Below are 27,591 nucleotides of genomic sequence, written 5' to 3' on the forward strand. Positions count from 1 at the left end.
TTTAAAATTTTACAGGGTAAATTGGTTTTATATTCATCAATTTGTACATTGACTGCAGTTCCCAAGAAAAACAAGCACTCTTCCCACTTCCGCCCTCCCTGTTTCCCCCCATAATTATTCATCGTTCTTTCCTGTCCCTTCCTGCTTTCAAGAGTTTTATCCATTAGCAAATGCTGTCCTTTTGGTTTTGAACACGTGGTAATATTGTGGAGTGTGTACCTCTCGAATGTTATTCTTCCCCTCCATGTCTGTATGTTTTTTGGCTGAAAGCTGAGTCAGAGGAGGAAGTACAATTTCTGGAGTGAAGCTGCTAAAGGACATTGTTGGGATTACAAGTATCCATCAGAGCAGTAAGCCTAGTCTATGATTGGGGGTTTTGTTCCACTTTGCACTCTCACTCTCCTCAGGTCCCTCTATTGTGATCCTTTTTGAAGTAATTAGCAGTGGTAGCTCGGCACCATCTAGTTTTTCTGGTCTCAGGGTTGTGGAGGCTGAGGTTTGCTGTGGTCCTTAAGTCGTCTGGACTAATTATCCCCAAACGTCTTCCATTTCCTTCATTCTTATTTTTTGTGCTGTCAGGGGGTAGGGGGTGGGGTGTAACAAAGAGCACGCAGGTGGGGCAGGCACTCCTGGCATTTGGGTGGGCACTCTACTGCTTGGTATAGCTGTGATCCAGAAATAGGAGATCCAACTCTCTTTTGGGCACTGGAAGCTGGAAGAGAAATGAGGTGCCTACGTGCCCTGGGAAGGTCTGGACGCTCCTCTTCCTCTCCCCACAGTGGTGGGTCATCAGTAGAGGGACAGCAATTCACAAACTGGGTAGCCACATTTTAAGTCACAACCGTTTGGCCCCACAAAAAGCCCAGGCCAAACTCTAGAGCCGCTTCCTGGGTTTTGAAAGCTTTGCTACACTTACACCATTGAAAAGTTTTCTCATTAAGAATTTTCTCATGTTGATGGATACCTGAGTGGCAGATATGATTTTCCACGTTTATGTTATGCAAAGGGCGTCTTTCCTGTGTGAAATGTCTGATGTGCTATGAAGAATCGTTTCTGGCTGAAAGCTTTACCACATTCACTACATACATGTGCTTTTGACCCAGTATGAGTTTGCTGATGAACAGTGAGTTCATTCTTCAAGATAAAGGTGTTCCCACATTAACCACATATATGGGGTTTCATTCCTGTGTGAAATTTCTGATGTGCTGTAAGGGATCGCTCTCGGCTGAAAGCTTTACCACACTCACTGCATATATAAGGTTATTCTCCAGTATGAATTCGCTGATGAGCAGTGAGCATATGCTTCCTGATAAAGGCTTTACCACACTCAGCGCACACATGGGGTTTCTCTCCAGTATGAATTCGCTGATGAGCAGTGAGACCATCCTTCCTGTTAAAGGCTTTTCCACATTCACCGCATAAATAGGGTTTCTCTCCAGTATGAGTTCGCTGATGAAAAGTGAGGTTCTTCTTCCTGATAAAGGCTTTTCCACATTGACCACACACATGGGGATTCTTTCCTGTGTGACATGTGTGATGTGCTGTAAGATATAGTTTCCAGCTGAAAGCTTTTCCACATTCACCACATACATGGGGTTTTTCTCCAGTATGAGTTCGCTGATGAGCAGTTAGAGAATACTTCCAGGTAAAGGTTTTTCCACATTCACCACATACATGGGGTTTCTCTCCATTATGAGTTTGCTGATGAACAGTGAGAGCATTCTTCCTGATAAAGGCTTTCCCACATCCACCACATACATACGGTTTCTCCCCAGTATGAGTTCGCTGATGAGCAGTGAGAACATTCTTCCAACTAAAGGTTTTTCCACATTCACCACATACATGGGGTTTCATTCCTGTGTGAAATGTCTGATTTGCTATAAGGGATTGTTTACAGCTTAAGGCTTTTACACATTCACCGCATACATGGGGTTTCTTTCTTGTGTGAAATGTCTGCTGTGCTGTAAGGCATTGCTTCTGGCTGAAAGCTTTACCACAATTACCACGTACATGGGCTTTCTCTCCACTATGAGTTCGCTGATGAGCACTGAGATCACTGTTCCTGGTGAAGCCTTTCCCATATTCACTGCATACACAGGGCATCCCTGCCACATGAGTTTTCTGATGTTCCTGGAGGTATGATTTACTGTGACAAGCTTTGCCGCATTCTAAGCATGTATATGGTTTTTGTCCTTTATGAGCTGTTCGACAATGTGCAGTGAGTTTGAATACTTTGTCGAATTCCTGCCCACACTGACGGCATTCATAGGTCTTATCTTGTACATCCTCACAGAGGAACCACTCCTTGATGAAGTTTTTCCCACATTTATTACCTATGCCTGGTTTCTCAACTTTGTCAGGTTCCTGATGCTGAATGCTTTGTGACTTCATCCTACTGGATTTTTCACACACAGAGAATTTCACTTCAGAACAAAATTGGTTTTCTTCAACAATCGAAAAAGTTTCCTCATCTCCACTGAGCACAATTAACTTCTTTATTTCGCTACTACTCTTATGATTTAATACTTGTATGATTAAATCTGGTTTTCCTATTTTTTCATGTATGCGAACTATCTCATAATTTTCGTTTCGAGGAAAATTGTTTTTGTGCTGATGAAGAATATTTTCCAATGTATTAAATTTATAGAACTGTTCGGTTCTGTCGACCTTCCTTCCATGTTGCGACTGATCGAGCAAATGATCAACTTTTGGGATCTCTATAAAAGAACAGAACATTGAAACTCTTCATTATTTTCATTTACAATGGAACCTTGAAAACACCCCTTGATTGATACAAGGTAGCTCTTTAGTGACAGCACTCTTAATGAATGCAAATAAAACACTATGCTTAATGTTTCTTGGACAATGGTGGAAATAAAATTGTGTAAACAATACAAATGGTAAAAGCAATGACTGTAGAAACCAGATTGAATGTGAAAATAATGAATGAACATTGATTTGGTAATTGCTTAAATAGGACCATGAAAATATTCTAAGAATGTAAATATATGCAAGACACTGAGACCCAAAGACGACAGGGATAGTAAGACCTACTAATTTCAACTGCTAGAGGTCAGTTGTATTCTCTCTATCAATCTTCAATGAAAGACAACTCAGTACTAGACAACGTTGGGAACGTGAAAAATGCAGAATGTTCCATTTTTACAGCTATTTATGAAAGGCGTTATGGTACACAAACATATTCCTTATGCTTATGGAGCCTGTATTCTAGTATAGTCCTGTGGTGGCCTTCATGCTGCTGTGATTACGGAAGCAATGACATCCGGTATTTCAAATACAAGCAGGGTCACCCATGGTGCACAGGGATTAGTGGAATCTCCAGAAATTCAGACTGGGAGGAGAACCTGTTGATCTACTTTTGGAACAAGAGCCCCTCAGGTTTTAACTTCCTTACGTACAGACAGCAGCAATGATGTGAATGCAGCAATGCTCTGGGACCTTCAGTGGGTGACAAGGCATGACTGAAAATGAGAATAGCTGCAAGCATCCACTAATAATTGACAGATGGAGTGTACGAACTACTATCAAGAAAAATTTGGAACCAATAGTGTAAATTAAATAAATGGAAATCTAATCTCAAAATACTTAGAGGAGTATTTCGCAAAATTTCTAGGCAAAGTAAGGTCTCACATTCAAAGAAGTACACACTTTAATGTACTATCTGACACTTACTGTGGATGTGATAAGGTTTTATGCTCACTCACCTGAAAAACTGCACTATGGCTTTTTTCTAGTACAGACCACAGTTTTCTCCTTGTTCTAATTGGGAGAAAGCTTCTGTGGAGACAACTAGATAACCAGTTGATGAGAAATTACAGAACCTCAGACACCAAAATTAAGCTTAAGTTTGTGAAGTCTGCAAAATGTTTTATTTATGGGATAATAATGCTCAAAGCAACAAAGTATAGGGTGTTCTCTCAAGGGTAGAAGACTGTACCACTAACCTAGCACCATAACAAGAATGCAATGAGAATCGCCCTCTTTGAGAAAACCAAATTTTATGCAAAGATTTTAACACTTAAGGTAGTATTCTCCTCACCAATGGAAAGCAGGTTGCGATAGTTCTCCAACATCACATTCTGACATAATGTCTTCTGAGCAGGGTTCAGGAGCTGCCATTCCTCCAAGGTGAACTTTACAGCCACATCGTTGAATGTCAGCGATTCCTGTAGTTAGAGTAGTCTGTTTAATACAGTATTTTCTGGTTGAAGATTTAAAAACATATCTTACAGTAATAAAAACTATTCTATGACAGTGCATTCAACAATGTGTGGTAAACTGAAGATTTGATACAGAGTATTTGACTTTATTTTTAAATTTCAACTATAGCATGGAAAACAAGCCTTAATTAGAGAAAGATCTCCATGGTTCTGAGATACAAATGTTTTGAAATACATTTTCTCCAGGCCAAATAATGTGGGTGTGTGTTTCCCCCCGTAAACGCCCCCTCCTTGCCCAATCACACTCCATTAAGGAGCAGCCTTAAAGAAGCTATCACAGTAGAAGAATCATTTCTGGGTCTGGCTACTTCACTATGCCTGAAGGTTATCTGTAGATGAGAGCAATGAGGTACTACAGTCAAGCCACCATAAACATAGTAAACTCCTGGGCATGGCTCAGGGTGGGGATAGGGGGTTTGAGGTCAACTAACACTAGGTCCAGATGGTGACTTACCTCCTTGTTTACTATATTACCTGCTTATGACATTATCCATCAACTATGTATATGTTTAACTGTGTGACATGCATGCCTTATCAATGATTTCTAAGCTACATTATATATATCCATTGAAAAATATACACCCATTTGTCTTCAGCGATCCTATCATGGAGGTGTGCAGTCAATGATATGATTTTTTGTTCTTTGATGCCTGGTAACTGATCCCTTTGGGACCACTCGATCACACCGGCTGGTGTGTTCTTCCATGTGGACTTTGTTGCTTCTGAGCTAGATGGCCGCTTGTTTATCTTCAAGCCTTTAAGATCCCAGTCACTATCTCTTTTGATAGCCGGGCACCATCAGCTTTCTTCACCACATTTACTTGTTCACCCACTTTGGCTCCAGCCGTTGTGTCGGGAGAGTGAGCATCATAGAGTTCCAATTTAATAGAAGAAGGTATTCATGCATTGAGGGAGTGTTTGAGTAGAGGCCCAAGGTCCTTCCGCCACCTTAATACTTGACCTATAAATATAGACACATAGATCTATTTCCCCATCCTCCTATATATATTTGCATGTACATGTCTTTGTCTAGACCTCCATGAATGCCCTTTGACTCCTAGCTCTTTCCTCCGTCTCCCTTGACTTTCCTCCTGCCCTACTACCATGCTTCATCGCCACCTGGGCTAGAGTATACCTCTTCTCTAAGCAACCTTACCCTTGATCATTTCCCACCAGGCCTGCCACTCCCCCTTCTCTACCATTTGGGGTCCCATATTTTTCCCTTGTCCCTGGGTTTGTTAACACCACTTCCTTACCCCCACTACCCCCCACCCCAAGTCCCCCCGGAACTGTCGGTCCCGTTGTTTTTCCTCCAGATAGTTCATCCAGCCTGTCCTATTCAGACAGACGTGTGGAGTCACTAACATGCACGAAAACTAGACAGAGGAAATCAAAGCAACAGTATACAACCAGACAACAAAACAACAAAAACAAACCACTGACAAAGAACAGAACAAAACAGTTCACAAGAGAAAAGCTTGTAGTTAGTTCAGGGATCGTTTGCTGGCCCTTAGGAGTGTTTTCCAGTCCAGTCTGTTGGGGCATCACGCCCTGGCCCCAAAGTCCACTTTCAGCATTCCCTGGGGACCTTGCCACTCCATTCCCTTGCTGTTCTGCTGCACTCCCCCAGTGATTTGCCTCGGTGTGGTGGGATCAGGTCAGGTCCAATTCCCACACTGTGTCTCCGGTGCTGTCCCCTGTATCGCCCTTAGTCACTGAGGGGCATCATGTCTCATAGTAGGGCCAGCCATGTTGTTCACTCTGTGGACTGGCTGCTCTACTCAGGAACATCATCATCACGGCCTGGTGGGCAAGGCTGTGCTCTACTCTCTCCTCCTGCCCCTTCATCAGCTCCCGTGTGCTCTGATCAAATGTGTCCATCTCCCAGAGCTGCAGAGTCAATGTCGTCCTTTGGAACAAATTCTTTTCGGGGGAGGGGCAGGAATCCACTTAATTTATGGTGCTGGGGCCAGCCTCCCAGACCTCTCCACTGGCTCCCTCCTCCACGCCGGGATATTGCAAGCAAATGTGGTGAAGAAAGCTGATGGTGCCCGGCTATCAAAAGAGATAGTGTCTGGGGTCTTAAAGGCTTGAAGGTGAACAAGCGGCCATCTAGCTCAGAAGCAAATAAGCCCACATGGAAGAAGCACACCGGCCCGTGCGATCACGAGGTGCCCAAGGGACCAGGTATAAGGCATCATGCAAAAAAAAAAAAGATATGTGTGTGTATGTATGTGTATATATGTGTATATGTATATATGTGTATGTATATATATATATCATATTAAATGAAGGGGGAAGCGCAGAGTGGAGACCCAAGGCCCAAGTGTCGGCCAATGGAGATCCCCTCATAGAGGGGTTTAGGAGAGGAGATGGGTTAATTAGGGTGTGAGGTAGTATCGATGAAGAACACAGCTTTCCCCCAGATCCTGGATGCTTCTTCCCCCCAACTACCATGATCCGAATTCTACCTTGCAGGGCTGGATAGGACAGAGGCTGTACACTGGTACATATGAGGGCTGGAGGTACAGGGAATCCAGGGTGGATGATACCTTCAGGACCAAGGGTGTGAGGGACGATGCTTGGAGAGTGGAGGGTGAGTGGGTTGGAAAGGGGGAACTGATTACAAGGATCCACATGTGACCTCTTCCCTGGGAGAGGGACAGCAGAGAAGGGGGGAAGGGAGACTCCGGATAGGGCAAGATATGACAAAATAACGAGGTATAAATTACCAAGGGCACATGAGGGAGCGGGGAAAGGGGAGGGAGGGGGAAAAAAAAGAGGACCTGATGCAAGGGGATTAAGTGGAGAGCAAATGCCTTGAGAATGATTGGGGCAGGGAATGTATGGATGTGCTTTATACAATTGATGTATGTATATGTATGGATTGTGGTAAGAGTTGTATGAGTCCCTAATAAAATGTAAAAGAAAAGAGAAAAAAATGATTAGGGCAAAGACTGTACAGATGTGCTTTATACACTTGATGTATGTATATTATGAACTGTGAAAAGAATTGTATGAGCCCCAATAAACTCTTATAAAAAAAAAAGAAAAATATATTCACTCTCTCAAGTCCTGTGCACTGCTGTCAGTGTCTATTTAATATTTCCCACAATCATTGTCACTCCTGTGGACCGCTGAGTGCTGGGGACACTCATACCCCAATAATAATGTACCCACTCATACAATTAGAATTTTGAGTAGCAGTGAAAGGATCTGAAAGAGCTAGAAGTAGTACTCAATACATAAAACGACACCAGTTTATATTGACAAACAAGTTTGCAGTACGCTGGGAAATGGAATCAGAGTCTTAGCATTGTTACCATTATGCAAGGCTCTGTACCTTCCGTGGCACGAGCTATCAGGCTTAGTTTACAGGTGGGAGGTCAAACATACCTCAGATCTTCTTACACAAGTCATTCCACCTACACCACTCTTTGTCTCTCTTCTGGATGTGATAATCCGTTTCTATGGCCACACAAAACTCATAGATCAAAGTTGTTTATTAATGAAAAAGGTACAATTCAGGATCAGGACCAAGAAGCAACAGATCAGGACCAAGATCAGAAAGCTCATCGACAAAATCTTTGACCTGCCATATTTCATCACATGCTCTCCAATGGGCCCCTCCTAGTTCTGTTGCCATTGGCTCGACCTCTGGAGCCCTCCTAGTCTTGCCTGGGCACAGAAGGTGCAAGGTTGGCCAAAGAAGCCATCATATCAAGAGCGAGAGGGAGGGAGAGAGAGAACTGCCTGCCAGCATGGTTGAGAAGAAACAGTGAGACATTGGCCTGTCACCTGACCTGTTGATTTGGTTTTGTTGCCATGGAGCCAGAGTTCAGAATGAATCCCTGGGTTGCCAGCTTCCAGAAATGCATGAGCCATGTCCTTGATATCCCTGCAACTAGGAGGCACCCATGTGACCTGATTAGAGAGTTTCCTCCACTCCAGGAACCAACAGCCTGCTGGGTGACCTTTCAATGTGGGTCCCTCAGCCCGTGCAACCTATTCACTGACCGGATACTACAACTTCACCTTGTAGTGAAGTGGACTGTTGTCTGACCTAATGATCTGGTTCATCAGCCTTTGGAAACACATCCATGAGGACAAACCTCCAGGCTGACACCTCACTTATAGATTTGGGACTCACCAGTCTCCACATCCTGCAGACTTATTTACTTGACGGCTATTTGGTTTTGTGAGATGCTGGAGGGCAAATCATAGAATATCTTGAACCTCTACTTCATAGGGACTGGTCTACTGCTGCTCCTGCACAATGAACTGTAATAATCAGGGGTCAAGAGTTGTATCAATGGAGATAATGACCAGGGCAGAGGGACATAGTGACAGAGCCAAAGGTGACAGGTCCAGAAAGAGCTTTTTAGGCAAGATAGTGGGACAGGCAGGTAAGATCAAGAGAAGGAGATCCCCAAGGAGATGAGAGGAGCCTACACAGATAGAACTGAGAAATGAGCCTACCTTTAGGGCAAAATGTCTGAGAGGGAAAGACAGAACAGGCCTGCCCTGAAGAAGAGCAGATTTGCCTAAATGAATCTTCAATATGAATCTGAATATGTAGCCTATTGATTCTCATACCAAGTTATATTCTGCTACTTAATAAAACTTGTACCTGTGACCCTGGAATGTAATTTGTACATGGCCACTGCAACAATTAATGAGCTGAGAAGGAGAGGACTGTGGGAAAGATAACTGGTGTCAGAAGTGGAAAAGTACTGGAGGGTATCAGTATATTTAAGTTCTGCCTCGCATGAATCAGGGCTGAGGCTGACAGTTGACTCTGTCCTACAACTATAGTTTGAGGAGGCGAGAAGCTGTCAACCATTTTAGAACTCCTATTGCTACAATGCCCATTTCAGAGGCATTAATGAGAAGGCTGCTGTTTGGGAGAATATGTAACACATCACCTCAGACAGCATGAAAGAAATTTACAAAGACAAAAACCCCATGGAATACTGAACTCTCCTAAAGAAGTGATCTTATTTGTCCTTAAACACTAGGCCTTACCTGGAGATCCCCTCACAGAGGGGTCCAGAGAAGGAGATGAGTCAGTCAGGGTGCGATGTAGCACCAATGAAGAATACAGCTTTCCCCCAGATCCTAAATGCTTCCTTCCCCCCAATTACCATGATCCGAATTCTACCTTGCAAGTCTGGATAGAGCAGAGGTTGTACACTGGTGCATATAGGAGCTAGAGGCACAGGGAATCCAGGGTGGATGATACTTTCAGGACCAGTAGTGTGAGGGCGATACTGGGAAAGTAGCAGGTGAGTGGGTTGGAAAGGGGGAAATGATTACAAGAATCTACATGTGACCTTCTCCCTGGGGGATGGACAACAGAAAAGGGGGTGAAGGGAGACGCCGGACAGGGCAAGATATGACAAAATAATAATTTATAAATTATCAAGGGCTTATGAGGGAGGGGGGAGTGAGGAGGGAGTGGGAAAAAGAGGACCTGATGCAAAGGGCTTAAGTGGAGAGCAAATACTTTGAAAATGATTAGGGCAAAGAATGTACAGATGTGCTTTATACAAATTATGTATGTATATGTATGGGTTGTGGTAAGAGTTGTAAGAGCCCCTAATAAAATGTTTAAAAACAAAAAAAACTAAGCATTAGCGTTGAGTCTGATGGGTTGTCAGGTCTATTTGGGTCCTCCCTTGGGACATCTTTGCTCTGCTCTCCTTGCTGTTCTGTTGCATGCACATAGTGTTTTGACTCGCTGTCGTGGTGCCAGATCAGGTGCAATTCCCAGTGTCTCCAGTGTTGTCCCCTGTAGGGCTATGAGTTAGTGACGTTTCTCATGTCTCATAGTGGGTTTGGCCATATGGTCCTCTCTGTCCATTGGCTGCTCTGAGCAGGAATATCGTCCTTAAGGCTTGTGGGCCACGATGAGCTCCACTCTCTCTTCCTCCCTCTTCATTTGCTCCCAAGTGCTTGTATCAGACATATCCCTCTCCCTGAACTGTAGCTTCAGTGCTGTCCTATGAAGAAAATTCTTCTGTGGGGAGGGAAAAACACTCCTAAAGGTCAACAGAGAGACCCTGAACTATTTACAAGCTTTTCTTTTTGTCACTGTTGCTTTGCTGCAGGTCTATTTAGATAAGAGGGGCTAGATAAACTAGCTGGAGGAGAAAACAACGGGACCTACAGTTCTGGGGAGACATGGGTGAAGGGAAGCTGGGGGAAAGGAAGTAGTGTTACAAACCAGGGACAAGGGATCAACATGTGATCCAATATCAGTGGAGAGCAGTAAGAGGACTGGTGGGGATTATCAAGGAAAATAAATGACAGTGGGACAAGAGGAAAGTAAAAGGAAATAGAGGAAAGAACTGGGAGGCACAGGGTATTTATAGAGGTCTAAATACAGGAATGTATATACGTAAATATATTTACATAGGATTGGGATATAGACCTATGTGTATTTATTTATAGGTTTAGTATTAAGGTAGCAGATGGACATTGGTCCTCCACTCAAGTACTCCGTTAATGCAAGACCAGTTTGTTCTATTAAACTGGCATTCCATGATGCTCACCTTCCTAACATGATTGCTGAAGACAAAGTGGGTGCTTAAGCAAATGTGGTGAAGAAAGCTGATGATGCCTGGCTATGGAAAGATATAGCATCTGGAGTCTTAAAGGTAAATAAGCAGCAACCTAGCTCAGAACAACAAAGCCCACATGGAAGAATCACAGCAGTCTGTGTGATCATGAGGTCTGGATGCATCAGTTATCAAGCATCAAAGAACAAAAAATCATATCATTGTGAATATGGGGGGGAGGGGTACGGTGTGGGGACCCAAAGTCCATCTGTAGGGAACTGGACATCCCCTTACGGAAGGGTTGTGAGGAGACGAGCCAGTCAGGGTACAATGTAGCAATGATGAAACATGCAACTTTTCTCTAGTTCTTCAATGCTTTCTCCCCTCCCTATCATGATCCCAATTCTACCTTACAAATCCGCCTGGACCAGAGGATGTACACTGGTACAGATGGAAACTAGAAACAGGGAATCCAGGACAGATGAACTCTTCAGGACCAGTGCTGAGAGTGGTGATACCGGGAAGGTGGAGGAAAGGAGGGAGCAAGGGGAAACAGATTACAAGGATCTACATGTAACTCCCTCCCTGGGGATGGACAACAGAAAAGAGGGTGACGGCAGATGTCGGACAGTATAAGACATGACAAAATAACAATAATTTATAAACTATCAAGGGTTCATGGGGTGGGGGGATGAGGAACTGATGCTAAGGGCTCAAGTAGAAAGCAAATGTTTTGAGAATGATGATAGCAACAAATGTACAAATGTGCTTTTATGAATGAATGGATTGAGATAAGAGTTGTATGAGAACCCAATAAAATGAAAGAAAAAAAAAGAACAATGAATATGAGTTGAAAGATAATGACATCCAAAAAACCTTAGTGACGTATTATAGTCAATGTGATTCCCTTAGTTTTAATCCTATGACGAATATATTCCTAATCTTCTCAAGTCCAATGGTGAAGTCAGAGTCAAAGTTTATCTCTAACTTCTACTATTTCACATTTCTACTTTTCCAAAGAACCGAATCAGTATAATTCAGGTTACTACACTTCCAGGAGGAAATACAGAAAAGGATCACCTGAGTCTTGGTCATTTTCTTTGGTCTTTAGGACACAGCCGGCAACTGGGAAGCTCTAGGTTTGTCTTATCTCGATCAGCGCGAATGATGTTCACAAACTTCAATCGCTCATGAGGACATCCCAGAAATAGTAACACCCAATCCAGGCACGTATTCCTCCTCCATCTCAGCTGCTGGTGATTCAAAACCTGAAGGCTGATGGGAGAATACAATGTGAGTAATACATAACCCGTACGTCCAGATGCTGTTACAGTTCTGTTTCTCTTCTTACACTAAGTCCCCAATACTGTTAACGGTTCCTTATTGAGTGACAGAAAACACGTGTGCACAATGAGCAATAAAATCTAAAATTCATACTTTTCAGACATGTGAGTAAAATATGACTTTAAGTAAATAGATTGCACAATCAAATATACATGTCAAAAAGAAGAAACAAAAAAGCTGGATCCCTACCTCACAACACACAAAATTATCAATTCTTTACTGTGTGACTCTGAAGGAGAATAAAAAATTAATGAACCTTCAAGATGATTATGTTAATTAAAGCATCTGGAACATTTTAAGTGGGTTGTATAAAGAGCTATTATAAACTGATGATTATTTTCTAGAGGAAATATAAATTGTACAATCACTTTAGAGACACTTTAAAGCTCATCAACAAGTAGAGTTAGATGGATAAGCAGGCAATGGGACACAGGAGAACGGCTCTACAGAGTTTCAGAGACTCTAAAGCCATGACAGACAGTTAGTGGGTTTGTACTTCTGACCATGAGGTTAGCAGTCCAACTCTTAACACATGTCAACACCAGGGCTTAATAGTAAACACATATCCATGGTGAGGAGGGTGTAAGAGGCCTGGTAGGGCTTGATCAAGGGCAATGTAACCTAGAGGAATTACTGAAACTCAAATGAAGACTTAGCATGATAGTGGGACAAGAGTAAAATAAAAGGAAATAGAGGCAAGAACTGGGAGGCAAAGGGCATTTATAGAGGTCTAAATACAAGAATGTATATATGTAAATATATTTATATGATGATGATTGAGAAATAGACCTACATGCATTTATTTAGAGGTTTAGTATTAGGGTAGCAGATGGACATTGGGCCTCCACTCAATAACTCCCTCAATGCAAGAACACTTTGTTCTATAAAACTGGCATTCCATGATGCTCACCTTCCCGACATGATCGCTGAAGACAAAATGGGTGCATAAGGAAATGTGGTAAAGAAAGATGAGGGTGCCTCGCTATCAAAATATATAGTGTCTGGGGTCTTAAAGGGTTGAAGATAAACAGGAGGCTATCTACCTGAGAAGCAACAAAACCCCCATGGAAGAAGCACAGCAGCCTTGTTATCACAAGGTGTTGATGGGCCGGGCATCAAAGAACAAAAAATTCACCTCATTGTGAATGAGGGCAAGGTGGACAGTGGAGACCCAAAGTGCATCTGTAGGCACCTGGACATCCCCTTATAGAAGGTTCACAGGGAGGAGACGAGCCAGTCAGAGTACAGTGTATCAACAATGAAACATATAATTTTCCTCTAGTTCTTCAATGCTTCCTCTCCTCCACTATCATCATCCCAATTCTACCTTACAAATCCGCCTAGACCAGAGGATGTACAGTGGTACAGATGGAAACTAGAAACACAGGGAATCTAGGACAGATGAATCCTTCAGGACCATTGGTGAGAGTGATGATACGGGGAGGGTGGAGGGAAGGAGGGAGAGAGGGAGAATCAATTACAAGGATCTACATGTAACCCCCTCTCTGGGAACAGACAACAGAAAAGTGAGTGAAGGCAGACGTCAGACAGTGAAAGACATGACCAAATAACAATAATTTATACATTATCAAGGGTTCATGGGGTGGGGGAAATGAGGAGCTGATACCAGGGGTTCGAGTAGAGAGCAAATGTTTTGAGAATGATGATGGCAACAAATGTACAAATGTGCTTGACACATGGATGGACGTATGGATTGTGATGAGTTGTAAGAGCCCCCAATAAAACGATTTAAACAATAATAGTAATGACAGAACAAAGTGATGACAAAAATCACTGAGGAATTCCTGTGTCATTGATTTACACCATTCTCCTGGAGGTAAGCTGAATGAAATTCTCTAAGATCCACACAGCATGTCTTATGGCTCAGTATTTCCCAAACAGACTCAAGTGTGAGGGCAGCACACAGTTGTTCAGGTGTGAGTGACGATGTGCCTGTCAAAACTCGTGTAAATCATTTATCACTCTACACTGAGTGGTCAACTGTAAGAAAAGAGGATCCAAGCAGAGCAAATGATCTGTGAGAGTTGAATGGCTTGCAAGATGCTAAGAAGGTCTATGATCAATTGAATCAAGATGAAACTCCATGGGAAACTTCAAGGCTAAGTGTAAGACAGATTAAAGTTGAAGGTTCTGGTAGCTAGACAACAAAGGATTCACACAGTATGAATAAACACTTCACTTTTTCTGTTTGTTTAAGTTCAAGTTATTGGTGCAAACATGACAATGGTTGTGAGAGGACATTACTAACATTTTCTATCAGACCAGTAATAACCTGATACCAAGGACAGATAATAATACTTTAAGAAAACTGTAGACCAAGATTGAAAATGGATCTACATGAAAAAGTTCTTAAATATATTGGGAACTGAGTGAGACAACACATTAAAATAATTAATATACCATGATTAATTGGAATCTGTCCAAGAGTTGATTTAACATAAGAAAATAAGCACTGTGATATAGCAAATAATGCAAAAAATTAATGATCTAAATAGATACATGAAACATACCAATCAAAGGCTTTTCATGTTAAAAAAACACAACTCTATAAATCTAACACAAAACAGATATAGTTCAATATGTTAATATGCTAATATACATTCTTATTTTTTGAAAAGTCAAAATGTCACATTTAAAGGAAAGAGAAAAACCCCACCTCAGAAAAAGGACAAACATAGATATCCAATTTCATTACTGATATTAAAAAATGACTGTATGTTCTAACTAGAGCAATCACAATGAGATTTTTTTAAAGGAAGAAAAGGGGTTTCCAAAAATAAATTAAAATTCCTCTAATCATAAATTAATGATCATATCCATAAAATATTCAAGATATGCCATCAACAGCTAATAAATATAAAAACATAGTAAGATATATTTCAACACATAAAAATAACTTTTGGTACTTTGCTCACTAACCAATAAGTGCTAATCAAAAACTCCCAAACCATTAAACCTTACACCTTACCATGCTGAACATCCTCACAACACACTGATAATCTTTTAAAACACTGAACCCCTAACTACCGGAAAAGCTCCTTACCATCCGGAATGTCTATCACACTCTGAACATTCATTGATACCCACATCCAATGAAAAAAAATAAAACACCAGACACTCTAAAACTATCCTTATTCATTTAATCCCATTTTTAAAATCAGGAACACAGCTTTGAATATATTCTATTATCTGAATCCTAACTTTAAGATCCAATGTCTCAAATTCACAAGCCAAACTTACAAACACATAAACCCAACTCAACTCCAAATATAGGCTGTTAGGCAGGACAATCCTAAACATAAAGCCCTTTAAACTGTCCACTAACACCTGACTCTTACCTCATGACACTTTTGCTCTATTTCTATCCATTGACTCGCGTTTTTGAACAGGGAACATTATTCCCAGGATCTAGAATCCAATCTTACCTACAGACTCTGCCTCTAGCACTTTACAACCCTACACCGAACCCAAATCTAACCCATCAAGAAACTCACATTGCTAATTATGTATGTGGAACAGTCTTCTCTCTCAGATTTTACGTCCATGTAAGGAACTAACCAGGAATCACAAGCAAATTTCAGCAAACTTTTAAATCATTTGTGTCTGATTCACGGTAGTTGGCAAAATAAAGTGGCTTATAAATGTTTATATATGATAAATAGTATGTCCAAGGGCTATCACAGGTCTCTTGTGGATCTCCCCTCTACTGTGTCCTGGCCTCAAGCAGCCTTTTCTGCCCTTACACAAATGCAGGGATGTGTTAACCAGTAAGCAAGGTACCGGAGCGTTCAGTTGTATTTATTTACTAATTTGTAAATCTCAGTTTCAAAACCCATGTTAAATAAGGCATATTTATTACTTGTTATTCTGCCATCGTCCCCTCCTGCTGCTCACTCCCAGTGGACACTCATGTCACAAGAGATGTAGGAGGGAGAAAATTTAAGGTGCATGCATTGAAACCACTGTATCCATGTTTCAAAACTAACACTGGCCCAGACCTAGGGAAAGGTCCAGAGAAAGATTTTGTTTACCCCCTCTACCAGCGTTAGCTGATGGCCCTAACCTATTTGGCTCCCTGCGTCCTTTTGATTGGTGTGAGCCAATAACTTAACCACACAGGACATACTGCAAGTGGGGCTCTATCTTCACCCCCATACTTGAAACGTGTCAATCCTATGGACACCCTGTGTGTCCAGTGACAGGAACTCCCCCTCAGAGCACACTGGGGTTCTTCACTCATGGAGAAGTAAGTCCTCAAAGACTGTCTCAGGATAACAGCAGCAGGCCAACCCCTCTCTGACCTTCCCTGTGAAATGCTGACCAGGCTCCCTGGGCACATGGATATCTCAATAAACTCTGCAGTGAAAGTGAGGCCTTGGTGTAGACAAATCAGCAAATAAGAAGTCACTAGTGGATGTTTCAAAATCCGGATAATGGCACAGGACTGAGTACCTTTGAGCGCATTCCCAGAGGCTTCAAGAGGCAAAAGGCAGAGTTCCTCCCTGAGCCTGTCATACATACCTATTGGCTGAGGGTACCTGGCCTAGGATAAGGCCCTCTGCCCAGGTTCCAGGATCTGTTACCTTCCAGGCAGCACAAAACATATAACCAAGAACGATCTATTACCTTCCCACACATCATAGCCTGATCTAAGACCCACATCTGCCCCCATTTCAGCACCTCGAATTATCTGTCTCCAGGCTCACCTGGGTTCCGAGCACAAACTGGGAAGTAAAGGGGTGGTGAGGGACAGATTAAATGGTGATTACCCAGAAATTACGTCAGCATGATCAACAAATCAATATAATTTATTCTCCAGTACCTTGCTTATTGGAACAGCCATGCTTGGGTTAGTCCAGATGAAGCTAGAGTAGACCCAAGGTTGATGACGGTAGGTTGCTTCTGGGGGGTGTTCTTAGAGAACACTGGGCAGCATTGGGAACACCTTTGATCGCAGACACACACAGGAAACACTAAACAGGTAGCAGATACGAACTACACCTAAGCGAAGCCGAGTGAAAGTAAGAGACCATGGAAACTATTTAACATCAAATAAGTGTATACTCATGACTCTGGAGGAGCCTAGGGGAGACTTGGGGCAGCCTCAGAGCTGTGCCCCCTCTGCATTCCTCTTCAGTAATCACTGATGTCCTGGGTGTGTCAGGCTCCACGGCAAGGCTTGCAGTGGATTGCCCAATATAACCTGATGCTTGTGCTAAGAATATGCAGGCTCCAGGAAGAACTGACTGACCAGTTACAGAGGTGTCAAGGATGAGCTATAACTGCAAATCCATAGCTGGAATGTGGGACATGGCCAGCTAGCACTGTGTGAGACACAGTGAGGGAAGTCAGTGTGAACCCAGGGACAAACCTCACCTTCAGGAATGGGCTACAGGGATGTTTATGATCAAGTGAGCACAAGAACCAGGCTCTGAGGCAGGGAGAGATGGGTTGTCAGGGTGGGTTTCCTGTTGTAGTCTGGGAATTCTCAGTTTCATAGTTTCCCCAAGAAAACATCTCTATTTGTATGATTATGTTCCAAAGCCCTGAGATCTATGAATTCATGTATCGGGCTTCCTTAGAAGTTAAAATAATCTGTATGTGAACTATTTGTCTTTAGAGATCATCACTTCGGTCAGAGCCAGTTTTCATTCAAGAGAAAGTATAGAAATCGATGACCAGAAAAGAAGGTTTTACCTGCAGGTCTGAAGGGAGGGATCTCCCTTAGGTTGTAAACAAACCCTAGAAAAGCAGCTGCCTTAGAGGAGTGCTGAACGTGTCTTGTAATTCTGCGCCTATCTCTCATAGCTGTGAATATAACATGTGCAATAGGGAAATGTTACTGTCCTACAGCAAGGTCACAAGATCTACTCCAGCTCTATGAAGGTTCCCTAACAGCTGTGAACACCCTTCAAACAGTGAAGATGTATGTGTACTGACTGATAGACAATGAAATTGCAATAATCAAGCTGTACTCTAAACCCATACCGAAGAGACGGGCACACAATTGCAAGCGAGTTGCCTTTCAGAATAAAACAAGTCTTTTAAACATGATTGAAGAAAATACAGCATGATAAAGATTACAGCATTTAACTTACAGAAAAGGACGTACAAAATTATTGAGATTAGGACCCTGAAACAAGGAATTTCTTTCCACCCATTTTATGATGAATCATGGATTTAGAGTCCTATATTTTTCTGTAGTGTTGAAGCTACTTATATACTGATGAATTTGTGAACTAAAACAAGGAATTTCTGTGCACATAGTGACTACATAGTTACATATATAGACACATATATGTATATGATACATACACATGTATTGAACTGGACAGCAGAAAGGGTTGATGCACACTGCAAAACTAAAGTTTAGGGACTGGAACACACCGAGCCATGGATGCTCCAGTTAGCATTGGACCCATGGCGTCTGGGTTGGAATATTCTCTTGATAAAGTTTACCTTTTTAAAAAATGTTTTATTAGGGGCTCATACAACTCATCACAATCCATACATACATCAATTGTGTAAAGCACATCTGTACATTCATTGGCCTCATCATTCTCAAAGCATTTACTCTCCACTTAAGCCCTTGGCATCAGGTCCTCTTTTTTTCCCCATCCCTCCCCGTTCCCTCTCCCTCATGAGCCCTTGCTAATTTATAAATTATTATTTTGTCACATCTTGATCTGTCCGACGTGTCCCTTCACCCCATTTCCTGTTGTCTGTCCCCCAGGGAGGAGGTCCCACGTAGATCCTTGTAATTGGTTCCCTCTTTCCAAACCACTCTCCCTCTACCTTCCACGTATCGCCACTCACACCCCTGGTCCTGAAGGTATCATCCGCCCTGGATTCCCTGTGCCTCCACTCCTATCTGCACCAGTGTACATCCTCTCTAGTCAGACCTGCAAAGTAGAATTCGGATCATGATGGGGGTGGGGGAGTTTACTTCTTAATGTAAAGCTCTTCCTTATGCATATGTCAGTGTCTATAGTTTTATTGTCCTAGACAAGCTAAGCTAACTAAGGTCCCCCCACCACACTGTGTCATGATGGCGAAAATGTGAATCTGACAAGCTGCTCTTGGAGAAAGGCACATCACAAGGAAAATCTGAAAAGATAACCAACACTTCCCTGACACCGCGTCAATGCTCTGTTCCTCTAGGTCTGTGGGTTTTAGGTGGGTGTAATTCTATTTCTAATAAAAGAATCATGGTCACCTTGTAAAAAACATAGAGCACTTGCATGGAACAACACACATATTCTCTCTGCACCAAAAGTCAACACTCACATTTCTAACATGTAAGGACACTTAGTAGACTCAGTGACACTCGATGTCACTAGTATGATACAAAGAGCCTTATATTCATGGGGGAAGCATGACCTGCATGCTCCTGAGAGGAGATTGCTACACCTGTTCATTTAACAAGGTATTCCCATGACTCAGTCCATATATAGAGTAGCATCACTGAGTAAGACATTTGTCTTTTCAATGAAAATACTCATGCCTACTGAGGCCAGGTTTCTAAGTTTCCTTCATCACATGTCTACAGAAGTTTCCTCTAAGAAAGATCCAGCTAGGGTTAGGGTTAGGGTTAGGGTTAGGAAAAAAAAAAAAAAGAAAGATCCAGCAATGCCTATTGTCCCTAGAAGTCCACGGCCACCTGTTCAACCGTCACGGTGTCAAAAAACATCCCATCTATCTGGTTCAGCAAGGTACCATTCACTGCAATATGTGAAAAGGGAGAAGAGGACAGTTCTGGGAAACTGGGACTTCACATGGCGATTAGACACAGGGGTCTTGTTCTATTAAGGATCACCATCAGGGTTTAGCTGGCAGCCTCATCCCTTCACTCCCTACACTCACTTCCTCACTAATGGCATGCTATCCCAAGGACTGCATTCTTCTAGCACAATGAGCTTATCTCTGGACAGTTTGTCTGTGACCAAGTGCAAGCTAATTCCTCTCTCTTTTTATGGTTCAGAAAAGAGAACAGTCAGATCACATAAACCAGACAAATGATCAAAAATAAAAGCCTCGAGATTTATATCCCCTCTTCTACTGGAGGGAGGAGAGAAATTCACCTCCTTGCACCAGACCACCCAGAATATTTATCAGAACATGAAGCACAGGGTGAAAGCAAGGTAACAACAGGAAAACACTGCAGAATTTAAATTTTTTCCTGTAGCCCTTCATTAGCCACTGGAGAGCTACTGATGTGAACCAACAAAGTAGCAACCCAAAGCCCTGAATTCATGGTATTCTCTTGGATGAAGAGCTGGCATATTACCTACTGAAACAGGTCATTATTTGGGGGAAATTATGACATTTTCTATAGTGTTTCCATGTTACTCCCCTACTTTTCAGTCACTCTATGGTTGCACATTTGTGTATTTTGTACCTTCATGGAGAGACTAGGCTATTGAAAAGGGAAATAGGGCGACAGTGAAAGGTAACAATAGAACATAGGTATTCGCAAAACTTCTCCCACTCTGAGACGTAAAGCTACTGTCATGTAATTATTATGGACTGCTCCCGTCAAAAACGACCTGGATCCACACATAAATACACACTAAGCTCACAGGATATACTGACAAAAGAGCACAATATGTGAAGTATCATAATAGCATGCCCTTTGTGATAGGTAGGTTTATTGTGCCAACCTGGCAAATGAATGTGTGGGAGTAATTGAAGGGCAGAGATAAATGGTTTTGCAAGCCTCGCCTTTCTTGTCTCTTGCTATGTGATGATCGGACCAGTGTGTGGCTGCCTTAGCTGGTTCTCTGCCTCAATTTGCAAGCTACACTACCTGTGGGACACCTAACCTGTGGAATGTGTCGCTGTAGTTTGAGGCATCTTCAAGACTTACTTCGCCACGCTACTGGAGTGCACATCGTTTGGGCTGGAGACTGTTGGACCGTCATCTGGCTGTTGGTGACCTGCCTTGCTGTTTGCTGCCTGTGGCTGGACAGTCTGAATTGTTCTACATGGGACTCAGCTGTGTGCTTCCTTGACTTGCACCCGGTGGCCCTCAAGACTGAAAGGACTGCCAGTGCACTAACTGTCTATTGGAAGTGAGTTGCATGGAGCCATTTGTATTGCTGTGTAGATTAATTAGTTGTTTATTTCTTAGGTTATCTACCTATATAAATATACATAAAATCCTAAGGGTCCTGGTTTTGTTTCTCTAGAGAACTCTGTATAACATACCCTTCTTTTGGCTGATTGGCAAAAAGTAGTTAAGATTTCAATTTTCTTTTACTTTGACTGAATTTCACTGTATTTAACTGTTAAACTGTGCAAGGACTTACACACCAGGCTTTGAGATGGGCCACTCCAAGACTTTTTCACATTTACAGATCATGGAAAGCAGACTAGCTGAACATGATGACCGCTAGCGTTCTCTCAGCCGTGAGGCTGGCCTCTATGACTTGTCATACTTTTGTTCCCACTTTTTTCAGGAGAGACCAGTCCCTGGAGAAGGCCATAATGCTTGGTAAGGGAAAAGAGAAGCAAAAAATAGAAAGGCCTTCAACAAAATGGACAAACACAGGGGCTGTGACAATGGGCTCAAACATGGGGACATTTGTGAGGATGGTGCAGGACAGGGCCATGCTTCGTTCTGCTATAGTGTTTTAGGTGTTGGAGTGGACACGATGACACCTAACAACAGCATAGAAAAGGCTGTACTTTGATGCTAAAATTTCACAGCACAGCTATAATGTACAGTGACACGAGTGGCCACGGTCACTCTACAATTCTGCTCTGACAGTGGAATGTAAATGTCAATCCAATTAGCCTCTCAAAAGTCTCATCCGCACAGTGCACCAAGTGACGTATTTTAAAGCCTTCACAAGTCTAAGTTCCATTCCTTTATGATGAACAAAAGCCACATGCAGTGCTTTTGGGTCAATTCTAACCCATTCTGAATATAAAACAGTGAGTGAAACTGCTCAGTAGTGTTTCCAAGACTCATTCTTTATGGGCGCAAACAGCCTCATCGACCTCCCTTGATGTGCCCGGTTTGCTTGAACCACAGAGGCCATGGTCAGCAACCAATCATTTACACCAATAACCAGTAGGGTCTCTCACACAGCATGTTCATGGTAACAGTGCATTTATTCCGCAACCACAATTTTGAAGCAATTTCCAAAAAGATTTAGCCACATTGGCTCATTTAGTCCTCTTGTGTCTTTTAAGCAGATGTTCTTCTCAATAGGATACAGCTGAAGAAAGTCCCCAACCAGTAAGTACATTTCCGTGTTGCTCAAATGGGGAGTTGTTGAAACAGGTCGGCATGCAGGTCCATGAGTATACAGCTAAATGCCTGGCAGCTACATTTCCGTTCATATGCCATGAGTTTGTTAGTCTGTCAGTCATCAGTTACAGAGGTGATCTGGAGATCTTCTGTGTAGTACGAATAGGAGATGGAAAAAACAAACTATTGAATTCAGATAACTGGAACTCATTTTCCCCAGAAAGCCATGAGTGTCAGACAAAGACAGCTTACCTCAGGCCCATATATCCGGCTCTTTCATTTATTAGATTGATTGAGATAATATAAACACCAGGCAAAGCAGATACAACATTGAACAAATCAAAACAAAACAAGGCAAATATGTTCTGAGAGGACACACCATTCCAAAGCCAAGAGTTCTACCCTGGACATGTGAGGTGGCTATGAGTTGAAAATGAATCCACAACAACTAACAAGAACAAAAACACAAGGTCAATGGACTTAACTTTTATGAGAAATGCAACAGAGGTGGAATCTATGCAGTAACACAATCATGTTTACATGTCGTGAGCTAGTGTAGGGAGAAACAAAAATGATCACTTTAGGGAACAGCAAACCCTGGCACGATCAAGATTTTAACAACATGGGAGGGTCCTGTGATGAGTTTGCAAATGCTCAGATTTCAGTTGCTCAAAGACTTCAACTCTCAATGTACAGGCTGAAGGAGTCAAAGAGCGCCCAGGTCTTCATGGCCAGGAAAGGGAAGCTCCATGTTCACTCACCAAATGAAAAGCTCATTAGCAGTAAGAATACATGGAAATGCCCACACTGGAAAAATAAAAAGAGCATGAAGACACACTAGCAAGAAAATAAAACAAAACAAGCAACAGTTAATAAGAAATGCAAATGGGGGCTTTCAGGTTTATGACCAAGATGTGAAGAGCCCAAATTCACCATTCCATTCTTAAAGAACAAGGCACGGTTTTGTTCTGTTGTATATTAAAAAAAAATCACTGTCATTGAGTCAATTCTGACTCAAACCATCCCTACAGGGCAGAGTAGCACAGGCCCTGTGGGTTTCTGAAACCGCAATTCTTTAAAGAAATAGAAAGCCTTGTCTTTCTCCTGGGGACCAGTTAGTAGTTTTGAATTGCTGAGATGTGTGGTGAGGAACCCAACGCATAACCCACTGCATGGGTGCATCGTGTCGTTCTAAAGTGGGGAAACTAGATGGCAGCTAACAACCAGAAAGCTATTCTTTTCACTGCCTCTAATGAATTCATCTAGTTAGGACCCAGAGCAAACTTCTGTCCTCAAAACAGGGGGAAGGACACACAGGCACTCTCTCAGCTGACTTCTACAGTGAAATCATTCCGCGTGTCTGCTTATGGGACACTTTTGTTTAGGGGAGAGCTTCGTCCTCTGTGCTTAGTATTCGAATTAATTGAACTCATTGATAACAGTGATTTGAAGGATGTGATGGAATTAACCAAGGGATTAACCAAGAGTTTGTTGATGGAATTAACTAAGGAATTAACCAAGAGTTTGTTCCTGGAGGAGAAAATACCAGACCACAGGGTATCAGGAGGGAGTGTACTTCACATGTTTTAAGAATAGTTAAGCCCCAGGTTGCCCAAATGAATTTTAATAAGGATAAAGGATGTCAGAAAGGTGTGTCATTGACTCATCAATGAAGATATACAAAAAGACTGAAGTCAATAAAAAGGTAGCATTTCCAAAACAACTCTCCTCCACAAATAGATCAGTTCCCAAAACTGTTGCAATTTTTTTTGCACTTCACAAGAGTGCACAAAAATGTGAATCTAACTGCATTTAGTGTCAAATATCCAATAAGTGGTCAAGAATAAGCCATTGACTTGTCCACACAGGACTGCCTGCCACCACATCTGGTCCAACTCACAGCAGAGCTATCAGAGTAGAACTCCCTATGGGACTCCCACGCCTGTACATCTTTACTGGAGCAGGCAGACTCATCTTCTGCGCATGTCTGCCGAGTTTGCACAGCTGCCCTTGCGGTAGCAGCCCAATGTTTAACCCACTGTGACAAAGGGGTGCTTTTGTTGATATATTCCACATACAATAAAGTACCATTCTAGTAACACATGAAAGACCAACAGAAAAAGAAAAGCTGCCCCAGAGAAAACACTCACCAATTTGTAAGGGAAGCTAATTCATGACACATCAGGAAATACAGGGCTCTGACATTAAGCACTCACACTTCAAGATGTAGATCCTTAAGTGGAGTCCCGAGTAATGCGACCAACTGAGTGCTCAGCTATCAAACAAAAGACTGGAGACTGAAGGCAAAGTAGCAGTACCTTAGAAGAAATCACCCAACTTCTGACATTAGCCACTGAAAATATTACGATGAGTTTTACTCTGAAACCACATATGGTCACCATAGGGAATCATATGTTAGGAAAAATGACTGCTATTTATCCAACTGTTATCGAATTGAGATACAGGAGCTCATTGGTAGCCAATCATTCATGCCATGAATTCACAAGGGGCTTTCAAAAAGGTCATGGAAAAATGGAATAAAGATGATGCAATTTATCCATGAACCTTTTCAAGCTGCTGCAGATCTATTCCTAAGAGATTATTCTAACAGTACAATATTATGCTAAAGAGAATAATGTAATAAATCTTTTTTAATTCCTCAAATACTGTACATCTTAAAAATCTTTAGGATTTATCTTCCATGAAAACTCAGAAAGAACATTAAGCTATTTACATATAACATCTCTCTTGAAGATCTATTAAAGTTGATATTAATTTTATGCTGTAGCTACTGTAAAAAGTCCAGTTCAGTTACAGTATATCTGTATGATTCATATAAAAACTTGATAGCTGAAAATTAACAGAATGACTTTATTTTTCTGGGCACTGCAAATTTTACAAATTCAACTGTGTGGTTTCTCATGTTATAGTTCGAAACTCAACTTCACTTTAGTTTTGAGTTTTCCTTCTCTGAAATATTTCCAACTGATACAGGTTCTGGCTTTTCTAATTGTGTGTATGCGCACACATGGGTATCTTGCTTTGTTTTTGATGTCCCTGAGCATTACAGATGGTTACCATGGATAAGTGTTCATGGAGCGATTGGAAGTTTGTGTCTACTCAGAGTCTCCAGGGAAGAAAGTCTGGGTGATGCACTTTGAGAAACCAGTCACTGAAACCCCTCTGCAACAGTGCTGTGCTCTGACACACATGGAGTCTGCAGGAGTTGGTGCGGATTTGATGGCATCTGCTTGATTTGGTTCATTTCTAAGGGGAAAGAAATGGATTCTGGCTTCATTTGCTACCCTCAAGGCTGGCAGTTCAACCCCACCAGCACATCTGCAAGAGGAAAATGAGGCTGGTTGCTCCTGTGTTGATTTTGATCTCAGACACCTACAGAGGAACACTATGAGTCAGAATTGACTTTGTGGCAGTGAGTTTGTTTTGGTGGGTCAGGGACAATGAACTTTTCCAGGTGGCATAAACAGCTTGCACTAGACTGCCCCCCTGAGGCTTCAAGGGGTAAACAGCCTGCATTACTGTGGAAGAACAGGAGATCTGCTTCCACCAATATGATGCTCCAGAACACAATGGAATTGTTCTACTCTGTAACACGACGGAGCCACGAGATGGATTTACCTCCATGACACCTAACCAAAGGGGAAATTGAACATGATCACATATGCATGTCTAAGTATGCACATGGATGTCATGTTGAAAATATGACCAAATCAAAATAACAAAAACAATTCCCATAAAGAATCACCATGTCCATAATGAAAAACATGTCAGCGTGGCCTATCTAAATTAGTCTGTGAAGAAGCCCTTCTGCTCCAGTGGTTACAGGACTGGCAGCTCCTTGAAATGAAAGCAGTTGTGTCCCATGAGGTGGCCATCTGGTACCACGTGGATTATATTCTAGAAACAATAAGGAGGAGTTTAAGGTGCTATGGCATCACTCCCAGAATCCACTGCAGTGCAGAGGGTCACACAAACCTCTATCAAGAACACTTTGATAAAAGGCTAGCGCATTCCAGCATTACCATGCAGTGGGGGCATAGAGAAAATGGTAGCTTATTTTAATAAGATCCTCTCTTACGATATGTAAGAGTTATATATCTGGAAGTTATCTTGTATTAGAAATAATTATGACACATTTTAAAATGAGGAGCTATTAGTAGGACACAGTTCTTACACAGTAAATTCAAACAAATTGGAGAACCAGTTAACATATGAAAAAATAATTCAAAAGGAAAAAAGAATTTACATACTTAGAATTTGGTTCCAAGAAACTTCTATGCAGGTCTCAAGATTACTCAGGTCCACACCGAAAAGGTCCAAATGAAAAGCTTTCCTGGAGCTGGCCGCACTCCAAAGCCCCCTCTGCCTGGCGGTCATATTAGCTACGATCTTGCTTCCCGGGCAGAAAGCACTCAATGGAGGTTTACTCTGTGGGGAGATTGCAATCTCTGTGAGGACTTAAACTATGCGGGGATTTGGGACCGTGCTGCGATGGTACCATTTTGCAAAGCAAGGTGCTGAGAAGTTAAACTCTTAGTAAGGCCACTCTGGGGTCCCCATGCTCTCAGGCCCGTGACCTGACACGGAAAGGACCGGCCCCAGGAAGAACCCACGCCTTTCGGGAGGGAGGGGTGAGGGTGCAGGCGGAGCTCTGAGCAAGAAAAGCGGCCAGAGGACTCCCGGGCCCAGGGCAGAGGCCTGTAGCCAGCTCCGAAAGGATTTCACTGGAAATGTCCCAGGGGCTGGCGGCGACCTGGAACACTGGCGGACGGGGTGCGGGAAGCGTAACGTCCGCAGGACCCCGGACACAGCTGGGGAGCCAGGCCTGCGGGGACTCCGCACCTGGGCCCAGCACAGAAACACGAAACCCACTCACCCGTAGAAACACGTGGGACGCTCACTCGGATCTGCTCAGGCGGAGGAAGCGGGGTCCTCAGGAAATTGCATCATGTGGGGATAGAGGGGCGGTGCCTGTGCGAAGGGGCGGGACCTGGAGATAATGGGGGAGTTGGGGAGGGCGGGGCCTGGAGGTGAGGCTCAGGGCCCTGAGTGGCAATGGATTCATTCATTCTTAGTCTGGAAACCCTGCTGAAACCTGTCCTCTTTGGGAGGCCCTGCTTGCATTTGGGACGCGTTTGCATTTGAATCA

The 27,591-nt window shown here is 42.6% G+C and overlaps 1 protein-coding gene across 1 annotated transcript; it reads right to left on the reverse strand.

The window, feature by feature from the left end:
* On the reverse strand, positions 1–27,409 carry LOC142424704 (uncharacterized). The gene is made up of 5 exons (XM_075530095.1): positions 27,319–27,409; positions 26,693–26,870; positions 11,882–12,076; positions 4,061–4,187; positions 1–2,717 (listed from the first exon to the last, which is right to left on the reverse strand). The coding sequence occupies exons 3-5, from the start codon at positions 11,894–11,896 to the stop codon at positions 1,261–1,263; spliced, it is 1,599 nt and encodes a 532-aa protein (XP_075386210.1). The 5' UTR covers positions 11,897–12,076; positions 26,693–26,870; positions 27,319–27,409; the 3' UTR covers positions 1–1,260.
* Between the last annotated feature and the right edge of the window lie 182 nt (positions 27,410–27,591).

The sequence above is a fragment of the Tenrec ecaudatus genome, chromosome 13, assembly GCF_050624435.1.
Source record: "Tenrec ecaudatus isolate mTenEca1 chromosome 13, mTenEca1.hap1, whole genome shotgun sequence".
NCBI lineage: Eukaryota > Metazoa > Chordata > Mammalia > Afrosoricida > Tenrecidae > Tenrec > Tenrec ecaudatus.